Source organism: Antechinus flavipes, chromosome 6, assembly GCF_016432865.1.
Source record: "Antechinus flavipes isolate AdamAnt ecotype Samford, QLD, Australia chromosome 6, AdamAnt_v2, whole genome shotgun sequence".
NCBI classification, from domain to species: Eukaryota; Metazoa; Chordata; class Mammalia; order Dasyuromorphia; family Dasyuridae; genus Antechinus; species Antechinus flavipes.
This window is the reverse complement of record NC_067403.1, coordinates 239,491,992-239,509,879: the sequence shown is the minus strand read 5'-3', so window position 1 is coordinate 239,509,879 and position 17,888 is coordinate 239,491,992. Positions and strand designations below refer to the sequence as shown.

The 17,888-nt window shown below is 44.2% G+C and overlaps 1 protein-coding gene across 1 annotated transcript in view; it reads right to left on the bottom strand.

Moving 5' to 3' along the window:
- Window positions 1–17,888, bottom strand: part of LOC127541087 (transmembrane protein 263-like) — a 348,453-nt gene that overhangs the window by 293,814 nt on the left and 36,751 nt on the right. The window contains exon 2 of the mRNA XM_051966179.1: window positions 6,816–6,906. Coding sequence (XP_051822139.1) covers window positions 6,816–6,906 — 91 coding nt within the window. The remainder of the gene's footprint in view (window positions 1–6,815; window positions 6,907–17,888) is intronic.

Sequence of the window (17,888 nt, the reverse complement as noted above, 5' to 3'; positions counted from 1 at the left end):
GATGCTGTGGGAGCAAGGAAAATAAATTTTCATTTCTCCGTACCTCAATTTTCCCATTTGGGAGGATGGCCAAGATTGTTCTGGCAATGGTAAGGATATAGTGGGGTTAAGTAAGGATGATAAAGAATAAAAACCAAACACCCCCCCTCCAATTCCCCATTGTCCAAAGAGAAAGGATATTTCTGGAGGAAGGCATTTGAGAGACATCAAACATTATGTTTCCTTTCTGGATTTCCCTCACTAATTTCTTAGTAACTGGTTTATTTACACAGAGAGACCCACAGTTAGACTCATAAAATGTGCTTTTGATAGCAGACATTAAGATTATACCAAAGGACAAGCAGCTTCTTGGCCATCTGAATAAATGGCATACAGATGGTCTGGGGCTCTGCCTCCATTTTGGATTAAGGTCCCTTCTCTGTCCCCAATCCCTCCTCTTAAGAACATTCGATAGCCTCTTTTAATGATTTGTTATTCTGCAGAAACACTGGGGGACGCCCAGGAATTTGAGCCTGGCATCTGTGGAGGCAAAAATGGCAGTATTTTTTGTAATAAATGTAATTCTCCGAGGACAGGTCTTTTATTTCAAGAGTATTTATACCCTCCCATTTCTTCCCAGTCCTCCTCCCCCACCTCCTACAAGCTGGGAGTGAATATACCTCACCATCCTGAGACTAAAATCACAGTGATAGAAGTGTGAAATATTGGTCCAAGGCTGAGGATGGAAGGCACGGAATATTATCTGGGCTCCCCTGGGCTCTCATTACATTAAGGCTTAGCAGACAGTGCCTTCAATTCATAGATCCCAGAAAACAAGAAAACGATTCAGTTACACTAACATGATTTATTATGTTTTTTGCTAAACATCTGATTTAATGCGGGGGGGGGGGGAAGGGGGGGTGCTACCAGGAGGCAGAGAATGAGATAAAAAAAGAAATAGAAAAAAATCCAGCTGTTAATGACACCTTCTATTTAAAAAGCCTTAGAGATCCCTCGCTTATAGGAGGGCATTTTGTTTAATGGCTATTGAGAAGTTCTCATCTCAACTCCAATGTGGCTGAGTCCTGAGGACTGACTTCCCATCTCTGGCCCCCATCCCCTTCCTGGTAAACTAAAAGGGGGAGGAAAACGCGCTCATTTCTGGATGGACCTGCTGCCTTGCCGCTTCCTCCCTGGACTGGCTGGGGAAGTCCATCCTCGAGAATGCTGGGATCAAAGGTTATTTTAGCCTTTCCTGGAGCCTCCCAAGATGGCCTGGATCCCTCTGTTACCACTGGCAGGGGCTTCTAGAAGCAGGGCCAGCCACAGGCATCCCTCCAAGCTCTGCAAGCATGCTCCCCCTCCCCTGGGAAACTCAAAGCAGATGGGCATGGGAGCATGGTGTCCAAATACCTTGGTGGGCTTGAAGGCCAGAAGCAGAGGAAGGGTGGGAGGTGAGGACAAGGAGGTGCTTGCAGAAAGCATCTGACTTCCTGTGCTGAGGCTGAGGTGGGGAATGAGGCTCCCGGATGAATTTAAAGTGGTGGAGGGCCCTGAGACACCTCCAGCAGAACCTAATCTTTTTGTCATCAGAGACTCCTTTGGGGGGAACCTATGGATGCCCCAGAATGTTTGAGAATACATCAAATCAAATCCATCAGATTTAAAGGAAACCGATTTTACTGAAATACAATTATCGGAATATTATTTTGAAAAACAAGTTCATGGCCCTCCAGTTTAGAATGTCTGTCTAGCTGAACACACTCACCTCCAGACCAGGAAGCTGAGCTGAAATGATGTGCTCCCCATCCCTGTTAGCCAGTGTAAGAGCCCAGGGAGAGGGCCAGGTCTCCCAAAGCCAAGTTCAAGGCTCTTCACTCAGCACTGGGCAGCCTCTTAGACCCATTAAGAATCAAAGCGGGCACTAGCAGCACTTAACAGGGGCTCCTTAGCATACTGAGATCAAAGTCAGCCATTAACCCATCGATAATCCCTCAGGGAGGACATTTACAAATGTAAATTCAATGGGGGGAGGGAGGGAGAACCGAGAGTAGGAATTGAAGCAGATAAACCTGGGAGCTGTCACAGATTCCCTCCTGTAGATCTACTCGGACCTACCGGCTATGGTTACTGATGGAGAAACCGAGGCTTCTGGGAAGGGAAGGGACGTGGGAGGCTATCCAGCTATTGTCTCAGGCTCCCTTGGTGCCTCCTGGCCCTGGGAAAAGCTCATATTTAAAAAAACAAAACTCCAAGAAACAAACCCCATCCCCTGGGGATTGCTAAAAACAGTTCCTGCGCCAGCCAGGGAGAGGTTCAGATGACATTGACCAGGTCACCCCCATGTGATGTGGGAGCCCCAGTTCTCTTCTGGGAATTGGGGGGCTGGCTGAGGTCATTCAGGCTTAGTGAAAACTCTCCATTTCAGAATGTTTTCCCATTTTGAGAAGTGGAGAGAGTCGGAGCGGAGTGGAGAGTAGTCGCAGGCCCTAGTCCCTACTGTCACTCACTCACTGTGTGACCTTCCTCCTTCTGAGTCCCTGACTGCTTCTCTGCAAAATAAGGGCCCTAGGTGCCTGCACAGAGCTGACCTACATCCTGTGTTCCTTTATGTCCTTAGATAACTTGCAGCTCTGGTGTTCTAGGTTCTAAGTTCCCCCCATCTCACGTTCTAGGTTCTAAGTTCCCTTCCATCTCGGACATTCCATGTTTCTGACATTCTGGGAAACACAGAATGGGTAACAAGGCTCCCATTGCTGCCACCTTACCTGCAACTCCCCTACCTTCTATTTCTGCACCAGGACCCTGAGCCCCAGGCCCAAGAAGCAATTTCACCCTTAACATCGATTTTTCTCACCTTTAAGATTCACAAAGTACTTTACACACAACAGTTCCGGAAAGAAGGCAGTGAAAACATTTTAATGCCCCATATCCAAATTAGAAAAATGGGATTCAGAGAAGCAAAATGATTTGCCCAAAAACCCAGACCTCGATCTTGGAATCCAAGACTATGGTCTTCCCACCTGGGAAAGGCTTAGTTGCTATGGGATCTTGGATATACTGAACATATTTATATATATATATGATTTATAAAAACATTGGTTCTATCTCCTTCTCTGACAGCCTGTTGTAAAGTGAGGGAATCTCCATAAGGGCTTAGTAATAACTGCTAATTGATGTATAAATCTCAGCTCTTATTGGTGGGAAGCTGCATAAAAGAATGAGACTTATAGTTTGCAAGTTGAAGAGCTGGCTTCCAGTCTTCCCCTTTCCCCGCACTCCCGCCCCATGACCTTGGCTAAGGGTTGGGAGGCAGACCACTGGACAGCTTGTATTAGAAAGAGGATCCCAGCTATAATTTACCAGAGGAGTGACCATCTAACCATGGCTTAAAGAGCACAAGTTAGAAGGAAGTCACTAAGTGCCCATTTTCACATCCTTTACAAATCACAGAAGAAATATCCCCTCTTCTCTTGAACTATCGCTTCAACTCTCTCCTCTGGGTTACAGATCTAAGATATGTCATTTATTCCCTTCACTTCTATTTCCTCACCTCCCATTCCGCTCTCACAATCTGGTTTCTAATTCAACCATCACTAAGATTGCTCCCTAGGGTTACCAATGACATCTCAACAGCCAGATCCACTGGCTTTTACCAGCCCTCATCCTTCCTGACCTCTCTGCAGTCTTCAGTATGGTCGCACGGAAGCCACAGGCTTGTCAGTAGACCACGCGAGAGATGGAGGCAAAATGCTTTGCCCAAGAACTCAGAGCCCGCTCTTGGAATCCAAGGCTAGGGTTCTTGCCAACCCTATGGAAAGGCTTCGTTGCTGTGAGATGTTGAAATTCCAAATATATTATCATCAATCTAAAGCTGGACAGAACCAAGCCCATGGCTAGTGGGAGGGGGAAGGATGATGAAGATGCAGCAAAGGAGCCTGAGAAGGGCAAGGCCGGCAGGTTGGGAGAACCTTGGTAATATGTTCAGAATTTCAAAGGAAAGGGAAACGGCATTTCAGTCCCAAAGTGAGACTTTCCCTCAGCCCCTCAAACCATCTAAATCAAGAACTGCCTCATATCTGGGTCATTACTCTTATTTAAATGCATATGGATGGGCCCTACAAATTCTGCCTTCAGACAGTCCAGAATCATCCCTTCAGTCCGGGAGGAGACTTGTCCAAGATCATTCTGTTCTGACATAGCAGGGCTAGGGCTCCCTTTCTCCTCTGCCAGGAGTCTGTTGACCTTCCTTCTAAAGGAGACTAACTGGCTTTCTTGTTTACATGATTGATTTGCTGCAAAACTTTTTTTTTTTTCATAGATAGCAGGCAAAAAGAAATGCCCAGATTATCTAAAAATTCCACATTTCCTGGAGTCTGAATTAATGAGGTTTTACTGTATCCCTACAGATTTATTTTATTCTTCCTCCCACTGCTCATTAAAGCCTGGGAAGAGTCAGAACCAGATTTAAAAGGTGACCTAAAACAGAAGTCCAAACAGTTTGTGTTCATCTGAAAAGAGCAAAGGGGACGGGAAGATCAAAGTTGGTTGGCTTACTAGGGGGCAGGGAAGGACTCCCCATTCAAAGAAACAAAAACTCCTTTCCCCCCCTAGAATGGGAGACTGTTCTCTGTGAGAGATCTGACTTGTAATTCATATTTCCTTTGGGAGGAGAAAAAGGTGGCTTAAACTCTTACTAAGGTGCACATGACTGATAGAAGAGTTCTTCCTGAAGGCAAGTATTGATGAAGGTATCTAAAGCGGGAGGGAAGAAGGAGGAAGAGACTTGAGGAAGTCAGTGAAGCCAGTCCCATGTCTACAACTTTATTGCACATAAATAGGATCACAGAGTTGGAGACCACAGAGGCCAGTCTCCTTCTTGAACAGATGTGGAAATGGAGGCCTAGGAAGGGGACATGACCTGGCCCGCCATCACACAGCCATTTGGGCCCGAGGAGGCCCGAACCCTGACTGTCCCAATGCCAAAGGAGACTGCTCTCTCCTTCCCCCATTCCCTGGATCTAACCTCTGCCAGGCTTTTCACACTGGGACATTTTCTGCCCTCCAGGGACACTGCCTCTCCTTCTCCTGACCATGCCTCCTGGCTTTCTGGCCACTAGGATGGAAGGCTATCAGACCTCCCTTTTGGTTCTTCAATGCCCTGGCTTCCTTCAAGCCCCAGCTAAAATCCTGTCATCAGGAAGAAGCCTTTCCTGATCCCCCTTAGTCCCAGGGCCTTCTTTCTATTGATTATTTCAAACTGATCTTGTCAATAGCCTATTTGTATCCGGTTATTAGCATGTCGTCTCCCCCTTTAGACTCCACGAGAGCAGAAACCATCTTTTATCTTCCTTTGTGTCCAGTGCCTAGCACAGTGCTTGGCACACAGCAGGCACTAAATAACTATCGCCCAACTAACTTTATTGCTGGGCCTCCTGACTGGGCTCTCTGCCTCAAGTCTCTCTCCACTACAGGCCACCCAATTTGCTGATGGCCAGAGAATTTTCTTTAGGCACAGAAACGAACCACATCACCCCATTAGGTCGCCTCCGGGGGGTTCTTGTCACCTCTAAAATAAAAGAGAGACTCCTCTGTCTGGGTCTTGAAGCCCCACAAACTAGCCTTCTCTGCGTCCCTCAGACACCCTCCATACCTGAACTCCATGACTTTGCACACGCCTGGCACGAGCTCCCTCCAAGGTCTCTTGAGCTCCTCTCTTTGGGGAAGATGCAGCCATGGCTTGAAAGAAGCCTTTCCTGACCTCCTTGTAAGTAAAGTCCCTTGCATTTTACTTGTGTGTGTGATTTATATTATACGCACATGCACATATACACATAAGCCCACATGCACACGTGTGAGTGCTAGCTGTCTCCCTCATAAGAATGCAAGTTCCTTGTGATGAGAGATTGTTCTATTCTTGTGCTTATGGCTCCAGAGCCTAGCATGGTGCTGGTACGCAACATGTGCTTAATAAATGCTTATTAACTGATTTTTCTTGGAGGAGCACACCAAATCCTTGGCTTCTGAGGGCTCACAGTCTATAGGGAAGGAGGCACTCAATACAAGATGGCTTTGCACCCTGATCAGCCTCTGATAGCCTGGCTGGCTTCACTGGGTCCAGCATGTCCTCTTCTGCCCTGCTCCCTGCGGGTCAGGGGGCCAGCCACTGCCTCACATGGCAATCACGGCTCCTTAGCCCAGAGGTGGTGGGGGGGATTCCTGCGGCACCAGCGTTTGCCATCTCTCCTCTCAACTATGAGCAACTTTCAGAACCAGAATAAAGGAAGAGGGCCACGTGGGGAGGGGACAAGGGGGCAGTAGCTGGCCGGCCAGTCACCAGGGAAGGTGCTTGCTCCTTGGCAATGGCCCAGCAGACACAACTTGCCTGACCTGAAAGGCCAGAAGGGAAAGGTGGTGTGCTGATTGGGCCAGAAGCCGGGCCCAGAAGAGGAGGCTGCGCCGGGCAGAATTCTGACACGGTGGAAAAACTGCACTCCTCGCCCTCTCCCAACAGCTCTGGTTCTGTCTGATTCTGTCAAGGACGACAAGCCGCGTGACAGGAGGCTCAGACATAATTGCTTTTAATTAAAACCCCTCATTTTCCCCAATACAGACTCCCTTCCCAACATGACAAGGTGCCACGTGCACCCATCCCAGGCCGCTGGCAGCTGCCACTTTCCTTAAACTCAAGTGACACCTGGGAGCTGACGGATGCATGCTGTCACCCTGTCGCTGTGGGGGGCCTGCCGGGCGCTCGCCCTCCCACCCACATTGATAAGAGGAACGTCGCAGATGCAGAGAGGGGGGGAGCCCCAAGAGAGGCCCAGGCACAGTACCTTTGGGGGGACCCTCCCTTAGGGGTGGTGGCAGCTCTTCCATGGGGGTCTCCATATCCTCTTCTACCATCTCCTCATCCAGGCTCTGCTCCTATGGAAAGAACATAGGTGAGGGCAGGGAGGGTATCTGGGTGGGCCTGAGGCAGCATTTGCCAGCCTTACTGCTCTTTGCCAACCTCAGCTTGTCTCAGGGACTGGCCTCATGGCACAGTCAGTATTGGAGCCAGCTACAGAGGGGCCTCCAAGTGCTCTGGGAAGGTGAGTACACCCCAGGTCCAGAGCAGCCCAGAAAAGGGGGATCCAATTAGATAACCACAAAGGGACTTTCAGGCATAGGATTTTGGGGTCCTGAAATGGCTACACCATCTTGGTGGCAGCTAAGACAAGAGTGATGATAATGACTGCATGCTAAGCACTTTACAAAAAGTGTCTCATTTGATCCTTGCAACAGCCTACAAAGTAGGTGCCATTTTACAAAGGAAGAAATAGAGGCAAACAGAAGTGATGTGTCCAAGGTCACATTCTTAGAAGTATCTGAATTTGGATTTGAATTCAGGTCTTCCTGACTCCAAATTACTGTTCCACCTATCTGCCTCCTGCAAAACCAAAATACAAAACTCTCTTTATGGTCCAAGAAACAGTAAAAATCCCGGATCTAGGATTTGGACCTGTTACTCATCCACTGATGCCCTAGAGAGTAATAACCATGAAGCTGGATGGAGGGGCCACAGAATACTAAGATATAAATCTGAATGAGGCTCTAGAGTAGGAGCTCTTAACCTGAAATCTGTGAACTGACTTAAAAAATAGCTCAGTAATTGTATTAAAATATAACTGGGTTTCTTTGTAATCCCACGTGTTTTATGCTATGCATTTAAAAACACCGTCCTAAGCAGGGGTCCTTATACTTCCCCAGAGTGTCTCAGGGGGTAGGGGTGGGGTCTGAAATCCCAGCTTTAAATGTTCCCTAGTAAAATCACCCATTTTATAAGTAATAAAAGCTGAGGCCTAGGGAGAGGAAGTGATTACCCAAACTCCAAGGAACAAGGCTGGGATCTGAGTGCAGGGCTTTGGCATCCAAATCTAGGGCTCCTTCCTTTTGTGTCCCATTCTTGGACATCTTAGTCCTCAAGGGCTCTTCCCTACAGCTATAAAGGACCTGGAGGGTTCTTGTTTAAAACCCTCTTTAAAGGGGAAATTGAGGTCCAGAGAACTCTAGCACCCTAAAAGCTTAGAGACAATTGGCTGTGAGGAAAGCATCTTGCAAATGATCCAGTGTTTCCAGAGAGTGAGGATTTGGAGGGGGGGTTCCCTCTGCCCCCTAGATAACCACTCACTCCTCAGTAGCAGATCAGCAGACAAACTAAGTGCCCGTCGATTCATCACAGGAAGCTTTGGCACTTGCAGTTCCCTAAGACACACCAGAGCAAAGCCTCTGAGACCCAAGTTCTTCTCCACCCAACCAGGAGGTAGCATCAGTGTGCAGTGCAGGAAATGGAAGCTCTTGTCACTGGCAGAAGTAGGCCTAGAAGCCAGGCCTCCGCCTCCTGCCCTTGTCTCTTTCCTCCAGACCACACTGATCTGAGTCAGGACTGCAATCCCAATGGTGCTGTTTTACAGACTGGCCCAGAAAATGGAGAAGAATGGTTCTAAACTTTGAAGAGTTCAATTGGACAGATTTTTAATAAAGGCTTTCAATGAAATGATACCTAACCTTGCCATGCTGCCCTCAGTGCCCGGCCGGGCTCGATGCCTGACGTGTAACTGGTACAGTCCATTGCTAATGACTAACACCCTTGATTAGCTTCTTTTCTGCTCATTAGATACCCTGATTCCCCAGAAGTGTGCCAACTGAAAGGGTTAACATTCCCAGAGTCTCTTATAAATATTTCATGAAAAGATCTTCTGAGATAACCTTAGACTGTTGATGTTGAAATTATCGCACCTGCAAATTTAATTGGTCCGAGAGAGAGAGAGCACATAATTGGTGCCTGCAAATCTAGGAACCTGACTTGGTTGTAAAATTGGAGATTTTGTTATCTGGAGAACTTGATAACTACTTCAATCTAAATGAGAGCAAATGGGAAAGAGGTGGGCAGGTCAGGGCTGAGAGGGGAAAAGCATGTCAGAGACACCTCCCCACCACATTTGTCTGTCCCCTGGGAAGATGCATCCTTTCCCCATTGTTCCCTTTGCTTTGGTCTAAATTACAAATAATGGTCTTCTTTTCAGCAGAATTTTAGTGTTTGGCAAAGGCAAACCGTGTGTGTGTGTGTGTGTGTGTGTGTGTGTGTGTGTGTGTGAGAGAGAGAGAGAGAGAGAGAGAGAGAGAGAGAGAGAGAGAGAGAGAAAGACAGAGACAGAGACACAGAGAGACAGACAGAGAGATCCAGAGAGACAGCTGTGTCAAGTGGCAGAAGTGATGAGATGCTGAATTCAGGTTATGGCAAGAGTTTGGCAGGAGCAGAGAACATAAGGAGGGATGTATAATAAATCTGCGAATACTGGGAGAAGCAAGGTAGCCAAGGACTTTGGGACTCTCAATGCCAACCTTAAGAGTTTACATTTCAACAGAGGCAATAACTAGAGAGCCAGAAAACGTTCTTGGGCAGGGAAGCAACATGACCAAGACTTAGGTTTCAAGAAAGTTATTTGGCAGCTGTGAAGCATGGCTTGGAGGAGGAGAGATTAGAGGCTAGGAGGTAAGTGAGAGGTTGATTCTGTAGCCTAAGGGTATAACCAAGGATGCTGAGATTGAGTTCAGAGAGACTCTGAAGCCAGAGTTATTTCCTTACCTTCTACTATTCTCTTGTTCACTAACTGACAATTTCAATTCGGCCACCAGTTAATGGAGTTACCCCAAACTAGGGTTTTCTGTCCAGTTCTGCCAGCCCGATGTTAGTGTGCCATGAAGATCTTGGATAAATTCTAGATACTGGATTCAGAGCTAGTGACTCCTGATGTCAGTGACCTGAGTTATAAACTTGGCACCCTACAACCAAATTGTGAGGATTTAGGTTGTTTCCAATTGTTCTTCCATCTCTCTCTTTTAAAGAAGTCTTCAGTTTAGGATCTGAAAAGGGGCCTTAGAAATAGAACAGGGGTCCTCAAACTTTTTAAGTAGGGGGTCAGTTCAGTGTCCCTCAGACTGTTGGAGGGTCAGACTATAGTAAAAACAAAAACTTTGTTTATGGGTCTTTAAATAAAGAAACTTCATAACCCTGGGTGAGGGGGATAAGCGTCCTCAATTGCTGCATCTGGACCGCAGGCCATAGTTTGAGGACCCCTGACATAGAATGTGAGAGCCAGGAGAGAGACAATAGATCGGACAATGTCAGATCTGGGAGGGCCTTTAGAACATGGAATGCCAGAGTTGGGAGGAACCTTAGAATTTAGGAAGGGATCTCAGAATGTCAGAACAGAACAGAGAGGAAACTTGGAACAGAGCAGGGAGAGACTTTAGAACAGAGCAAGTCAGGGCTGGGAGAGAGAGCAGAGAATGTCAGAGGCATAAAAGTGAGATCTCAGAAAAGAGCAGGACCCTAGAACACAGTATTGAGAATGCAGATTATAAGAGCCAAAAGGGATCTAAGATGTAGGATTTTAGATCCAAAAGAGGCTTTGGAGACTGTCTAGTCTATCCTATTGAACATTTTACAGATGAGGAAGTTGAGACCCAGAGAAATGAAGTGCCCTTTCCTCAGTTGGTGAGGAGCAAAGCTAGAATTTCAGTGTCTTGATTCTTTCCAATACACAATGTTTATTACCCAGTGTAAAAGAGTTATGTTTTGATGCCCCAAATAACTTAATCTCCATCTCTCCTCATGACCAAGCTTCTTAAATTACTATTAAAGCATGAGAACAGCTTGGGGCTCCTTGGCCAAAGTGGCTCAAGGTTATCTGAGATACCCTAAATTAATCTATTTATTTAGTGCTATACTAAACCAAATCAAATACTGACCTAGAAAAAATAAAATTCATCTGAAAGAACAAAAGGTCAAAAATTTCAAAGGAATTAATGAAGAGAAAAGCAAATGAAGGTGGCCTAACTGTACCAGATCTAAAATTATATTATAAAGTAGCAGTCATCAAAACCATTTGGTAGTGGCTAAGATAGAGAGAAATTGATCAGTGGAATAGGTTATATTCACAGAGCAAAATCGTCAATGACAATTGACTATTTTGCAATATTGCAATTGATTATATATTGCAATTAAATAGCAATCTAGCATTTGACAAATCCAAAGGCCCCAGCTTTTGGGATAAGAATTCACTATTTGATAAAAACTGCTGGGAAAATTGGAAACTAGTATGGGAGAAAGTAGGCATAGACTCATACCTAACACCATATACTAAGATAAGGTCAAAATGGGTTCATGATTTAGACATAAAGAAGCATATTATAAACAAATTAGAAGAACATAGGATAGCTTACCTCTCATATTTGTGGAAGAGGAAGGAATTTGTGACCAAAGAAGAGCTAGAGATGATTATTGATCACAAAATAGAATTTTTTGATTTTTTAAAATTTTGATTATATCAAGTTTTTTTTTGTACAAACAAAACTAATGCAGCAAGAGTAGAAGGAAAGCAATAAACTGGGAAAACATTTTTTACATCCAAAAGTTCTGATAAAGGCCTCATTTCTAAAATATAGAGAGAAGTGACTCAAATTTATAATAGTTTGAGTCATTCTACAATTGACAAATGGTCAAAGGATCTGAACAGACAATTTTCAGATGAAAAAATTGAAACTATTTGCAGTCACACGAAAAGGTGCTTCAAATCACTATAGATCAGAGAAATGCAAATTAAGACAACTCTGAGATACCACTACACACCTGTCAGATTGGCTAAGATGACAGGAAAAGATAATGAGGAATATTGAAGGGGATGTAGGAAAACTGGGACACTGATGCATTGTTGATGGAATTGTGAATGGATCCAATGATTCTGGAGAGCAATTTGGAACTATGCTCAAAAGTTATCAAACTGTGCATACCCTTTGATCCAGAAGTGTTACTTCTGGGCTTATACCCCAAAGAGATCTTAAAGAAGGGAAAGGGACCCACATGTACAAGAATGTTTGTGGCAGCCCTGTTTGTAGTGGCCAGAAACTGGAAACTGAGTGGATGCCCATCAATTGGAGAATGGCTGAATATATTGTGGTATATGAATGTTATGGAATATTATTGTTCTGTAAGAAATGACCAGCAGGAGGATTTCAGAGAGGCCTGGAGAGGCTTACATGAACTGATGCTGAGTGAAAGAAGGACCAGGAGATCATTGTACACAGCAATAACAGGACCATACAACAATCAATTCTGGTGGACATGTTTCTCTTCAACAATGAGATGATTCAAACCAGTTCCACTTGATGATGAAGAGAGCCATCCATACCCACAGAGAGAACCATGGGAACTGAGTGTGGAACATAATATAGCATTCTCACTCTCTCTGTTATTTGCTTGCATTGTGTTTTCTTTCTCAGTTTTTTTTTCTTCCTTCTTGATCTGATTTTTCTTGTGCAGCAAGATAACTGTATAAACATGCATACATATATTGCATTTAACATGTATTTCAATATATTTAACATATATTGGACTACACCAGCTGGGAGGGGGGGCGGAAAGAGGGGAAAATTTGAATCACAAGGCTATGCAAGGGTCAATGTTGGAAAAATTACCCATGCATATGTTTTGTAAATTAAAAACTTTAATTAAAAAAGATTATCTGAGATACCCTGCTATTTGCCACTTATATGGCTCTGGACAATTCTCTCCAGGTCTAAATTTCTCTACCATAAATAAAGAGGACTAGACCTCTGAGGTCCCTTCTGATCCTGCTCCCTTAGGTTCTAAGCTCCTCTCCAGTTCTGTATCCTCTGTTCTGAGGTCATTCTTAGCCCTAAGACTCTATTGTAAGATGTGTTCTAGCTTTTACATTCTGTGATCTGACAATCCTGCACCTCTTGGGGAACAGGAAGAAAAGTTCAAGTAGCGTCACCCCAGCTGTCTCAGCTTCTAGCTAGGAGAGCCCCCAAGAGTATCGTCAATCACCGAAGCTTGTCTAGTCCTTGAACCTCAATTGCTTCTAGATTTAGCAAGCCAAGTGGCCTTTTAGATGCAGCTTCCACTGAGCAACTGCAGATAGAAACAAGTCTGGCATATGTGGTGACTGGCATGTTTCACGTCTGAATTAAAGTGCCACCTTTAGGATTATAAATAAGTGTACTGATCTCTCATCGTGTGAGAAGCAGCACCTCACTCACAGTACACAGCGATGTGTTAGCCAGGAATCCAGGGCAGGTGGTGAGTTCTTGGGTCCTGGCCAAGTTGTCAAGGACCAGAGGGCAGGAGGATAAAGCAGACTCTTGGCCCCACCCCCTGACCAAAATGGGGGCTCTTGGCGGAGTACTTAAGATGGAACAGATGGTCACTCAGCCATGAAGATCCCTGTGGGGGACAATCACTGAAGGAAGCTTTTGCCTCTTCTTCCCCAGGGCCAAAACATTTTTTGGCTTTGTGGCAAGCTTCTCTGGTCCTCAGTTTCCTTCCTAATAAAAATAGGGGGCTGTACTAAATGGCAATAAAAAACCACATCTGTACAGGGATTTGCAGGTGACAAAGCAGCTATCATTATAAACCTCATTTTACAGATGAAGAAATAAAGGCTCCAAGGGAAAAACATGACTTCCTCAAGATTGTATTGGTTTGTGTTGAGCTTTCCACTAAACTGCATGGCTTTTGAGGGAGAAGGTTAGGGGACACAGTGAGAAGGGCACCAGGATCTGGGTTCAAATCCTGGCTTTGGACAACAACTAGTTGTGTGTCCAGGAGCCACTCACTGGCTCTGGGTGGAGTTCTTCATCTAGAACTTGAGACCCCTGAGGTTACTGACTATAAGACAAGGAGTCAGGAGCCAGAAGGTGCAGTCTCAGGTCTGATGCTCATGGGTTCACTGGGTCTATCTATAGACAGTAATACTCTTATCTCTGGGTCTGTATCTCTGAAGCTCTACAATACAAGAGTGTATTAGAGGCGTTCCTGGCTAGAGGTCCTGGCTGTGCCTCTAAGCCATATGGTCTCCCAGAGGCCACCCACTTAAGAACATTTTCTGTGAGCCTCCCTGGTGTAAAATAGTATCTCCAGGGAGTCTTTTTAGAGACCATTGCATGGAGATAATTGGCTGCAGAGAAGCAAGAAATTTTCCAAAGAGACTAAAGCTCCCCATGATGGGGAGGAACAGTCCTTTCCAGAGGTTCACTTGGAACTTAAATAAGTCCAAACTTCATGGTGGGGATGGGGGTAGGAGGGACAGTGTGATATAATGTAAAAAAAGATGAATTCAGCCTCAAAGGAGCTGAGATTAAATCCCTGCTGTTATTAAGAAGTTGTATGATCTTGGGCAAATCCCTTTTGTTTTTCTGGACCTCAGTTTTCTTGTCTATAAAATGATGCTGTACAACTAGATGGCTTTTGAAAAGACCTTCCAGTCCTATGACCTCTTTCAACAAAGGCTTAGGGTTCTATGTGGGATCCCCATGTATCTGAGGTCAGGAGATGTTTAACCTGAAGTAGAGAAGACATAGCAGGACTTGTCAGCTGTCCTCACTATTGAAGAGTGGCCATGGAGATCAGATATTAATTCTTCTCCTTGACCTCACAAGGTCATAAATGGGAGCAGAGAGTGGAGTTATTAAAATGGCCAGCTGAAGTCTGATTAATCAAATGGGTCAGAGTTAGAGATGTAGTTTGGGGTCCACATAAAGAAAAATGTTCTAACCATTAGAAGTGACAGGTGGAGTTCGCAGGCTCTGCCTTGTGAAACAGTAAGTTCCTCATCAGTGGAGGTGTTCAAAGGGAGGTTGAATACCAGACCATTTATCTGAGAAGTATTCAAGAGATGCCCAACAGGCACAAGCTGGCAGAAGGGGCCAATTAGGTGCCGTATAGATGTACTGTCAATTGGATCAATAAGCACTTAGCAAGTGCTTATTATGTATCAGGCACTATGGGAAGGAGTAAGAGCACAAAGAAAAAGTCAAAATAGTCTCCTCTCAATAAGTTTATTTTACATCTAATTATTCGATAATCTCCAGGCTTCTTCTCCCTCTATGTTCTGTTTGAAGGTTATTTTTACCCTTTAACATTTTATATTCTAAGCTTAGCCCCAAAGGAGACTTATGAAAGGATACTACCTCCTCACTCCTTGGCAGAGATGGGTGTGGGACCTTGCATATATTGTCAGATTTTTACTGATATATTGATTGGTTTTACTGATTTTTTTCTCTTTTGCACAAAATCTTTGTAATGGCTCTCTAGGGAGGATGCAGGGGAAAATTTAGGCAATGTAAAAACAAAAGATATCAATGAAAATTTATTTTAAAAAACATTCCATGTTCCAAGTCTCTTCCAGTTATAAGATTCTGTTCTGCCTTCTTGGGTTTCTACAAGACCTGGCATTCTGCATTGTAAAGACACTTCAAGCTCTAACATCTTGCATTATAAGTTCTACTTCTAATGATCTACAATTACAGATCTGATGATGAGATGTCTAGATGGACACTGTTAATATTACCAGTACAGCTTGAAGGAAACCTCCAGGAAAAGATTCTTAAACCTTAAACCTCGGTACTTAAATTTTTTTTTTCTGAATTGGAGTTTGGGGAGTGGGGTGGAGCTGTGATCATACAATTTTCTAGAAATCTGCCTTGTTGTACAACAATTTTGTTGGGGTCTAGTTTTTGGTTGAGAGATAGTCAAGAATGCTTAAATGCATCACTAATGTCAAAAAATGCCAATGGCAACAGCTTAAAGAAAACAGGGCTCACCCCAAATCCCTATCAACCCTTGCACATGGAGCCTTTCAGCAAAAATGGACTCTATCATCCCTTGCTGTGCAGTATTAGCTCTTCAATCCTCCCGAAGAGATTGAATTTCTGAAGTTGCTGCCCAATTGGATCCTTTTGGTTGGAGAGTTATCAACAAAGACTGGGGCCTGATGGGAAAATCCTGACAGAGCTGTAAAAGTAAGCTGCATCTTCCTATAATTAGGCACATGTTTATTTAAAAGGGGTATAATTTAACCCTAGTTTCCTGCTAGATAAATACAGAGCTGAAATGTTTTTTTTAAATTTGCAGCCCTGGAAAAACAAATTCAGGTTTTGACATAAATAGGGTCCCACATGCTTATTCTGCATGACATCTCCTGAATAGGCCACAACCGAGGCTGGTTAAACAAGTCATGAGGCAATAGGAATCAGATCTACTCCCCTTTCTGAGACTCAGTTTCCTGGAAGTCTTCCTAAGTAGCCCGCACTGTGGATATTTACACATAAAGGAGACTTTATGAGAATACTATGAAAGGGAACAAAAGTACTTTCGGGAATGATGTTGAGAAACACTCTTTTGTAATACATTCTCTACTCATGATGCTTTCCTGTCTAATGTAAAACTTAAAATCCCTACCCACAGACTTTATATATTTGTAAAAGTGCACATTTTGGTGGGGGATGTTTTATATCAACTGTTCTTTTTACATTTCTAATTAATTACTTTTTCTAAAAGGTAATTGAGCCTACTGGATTGCTATTGATGGGGAACAATCTAGTGGGGGCTCAAGAGCTCCCTCTTATAAGTGTATTCCTCAAGACTATGCATATTACCCTGCTAAGGAAAATGGTCATATTCCCTACTCTGGGAGGGAGAATTCAAGTTGAGGCAACTAAATAGCATACAGATAGAATACTACATCTGGAATCAAGAAGACCTGAATTCAAAACTGGCCTGAGACATTTACTAGTTGTGTGATTCTGGGTAAGTCTTCAACTATATAATAGGGATAACAATGAAGAATTTATTAAGTACTTACTATGTGCTAAGCCCTGAGTTATAAATAGAATAATAAAATGGCTCCTGTTCTTAAGGAGTTCACATACTAATTGAAGAGATAATACATATGGAAAGTTTCAGCTACAAGTCAGATAGAAAAGGCCATGGTCCTTAAGGTGCCGCAACAAAGCACATATTAATGCCACTTCTTAAATGATATTAATGTTTGCCTACCAGAGCTTTTGGGGTTTGGGGGAGCGGGTGGTGGTTTAAGCTGCCTGGTCTAGGCTGCCTCCTGCTTCCCATTCAGGGGCCAGATCCATCTGCCAGGCTGGCTTGCCTACCTTGGGTGGGGATGACTGGCCTCTCCTCTACAGAGATCATTTCCCCAAATGACAACTGTGGGGGCTGGGCTGGGAGCAGAAATGGTAGTTGGGGTTATGGAGTACCGCCACTCCCAAGGTCTCTGGGGCTGTCTGCCCATTAGTGGCAGATGAGCAGCGGTGGTTGCTGGTAGTGATGAGGAGGGGAGCCCTCCCAGTGATTTCTCCTCTCACTAAGGGCAGTGGGGATTGGGTAGAAAGTGCATCTGGTGCATTGGAGGGCCCTGTCATTTCCAAGGCAAAATTCTCTCTAAAATAGCATTTACCTTCCAGGACTCTTTTGAGGATAAAATGAGATAATATTTTTGAAACGTTTTGCAAATTTTAAAGAATTATCTAAATGCTAGCTATTAATTGCAGGCAGCTAGATGGTATAGTGCACAGAGAGCTAGATCAAGCATCAAAAAGAACTGAGTTCAAATCTAGCCTCAGATACTGACTGCCTGTATGACTCTAAGCAAGACAAAACCTTTCTCTGTTTCAGTTTATTATTGTTCAGTTGTGTTGGATTCTTTGTGACTCCACATGGGGTTTTCTTGGCAGAGACACTTGGGGGGGGGATGTGCCATTTCCTTCTCCAGCTTTAGTTAATTCATCTCTAAAAGGGGCTAACTACAGCACCTACTTCCTAGAGCTGCTGTGAAGATAAAATGGGATAATATTGGTAAAATATTTTGCAATCCTTAAAGTGCTAAATAAATATCAACAATTATTATTGTCCCACAGAGGGTGTAATACCTACTGCAGTAAAATCAAAAGTTCAGTCCTGTGCCTATCCTGAAAGTTCTTTATAATTGGAAAGTTCTTATGAGGAGCAGCAAGGGGAAATATGACATGGAATCAGTGAGGGAGAAGTG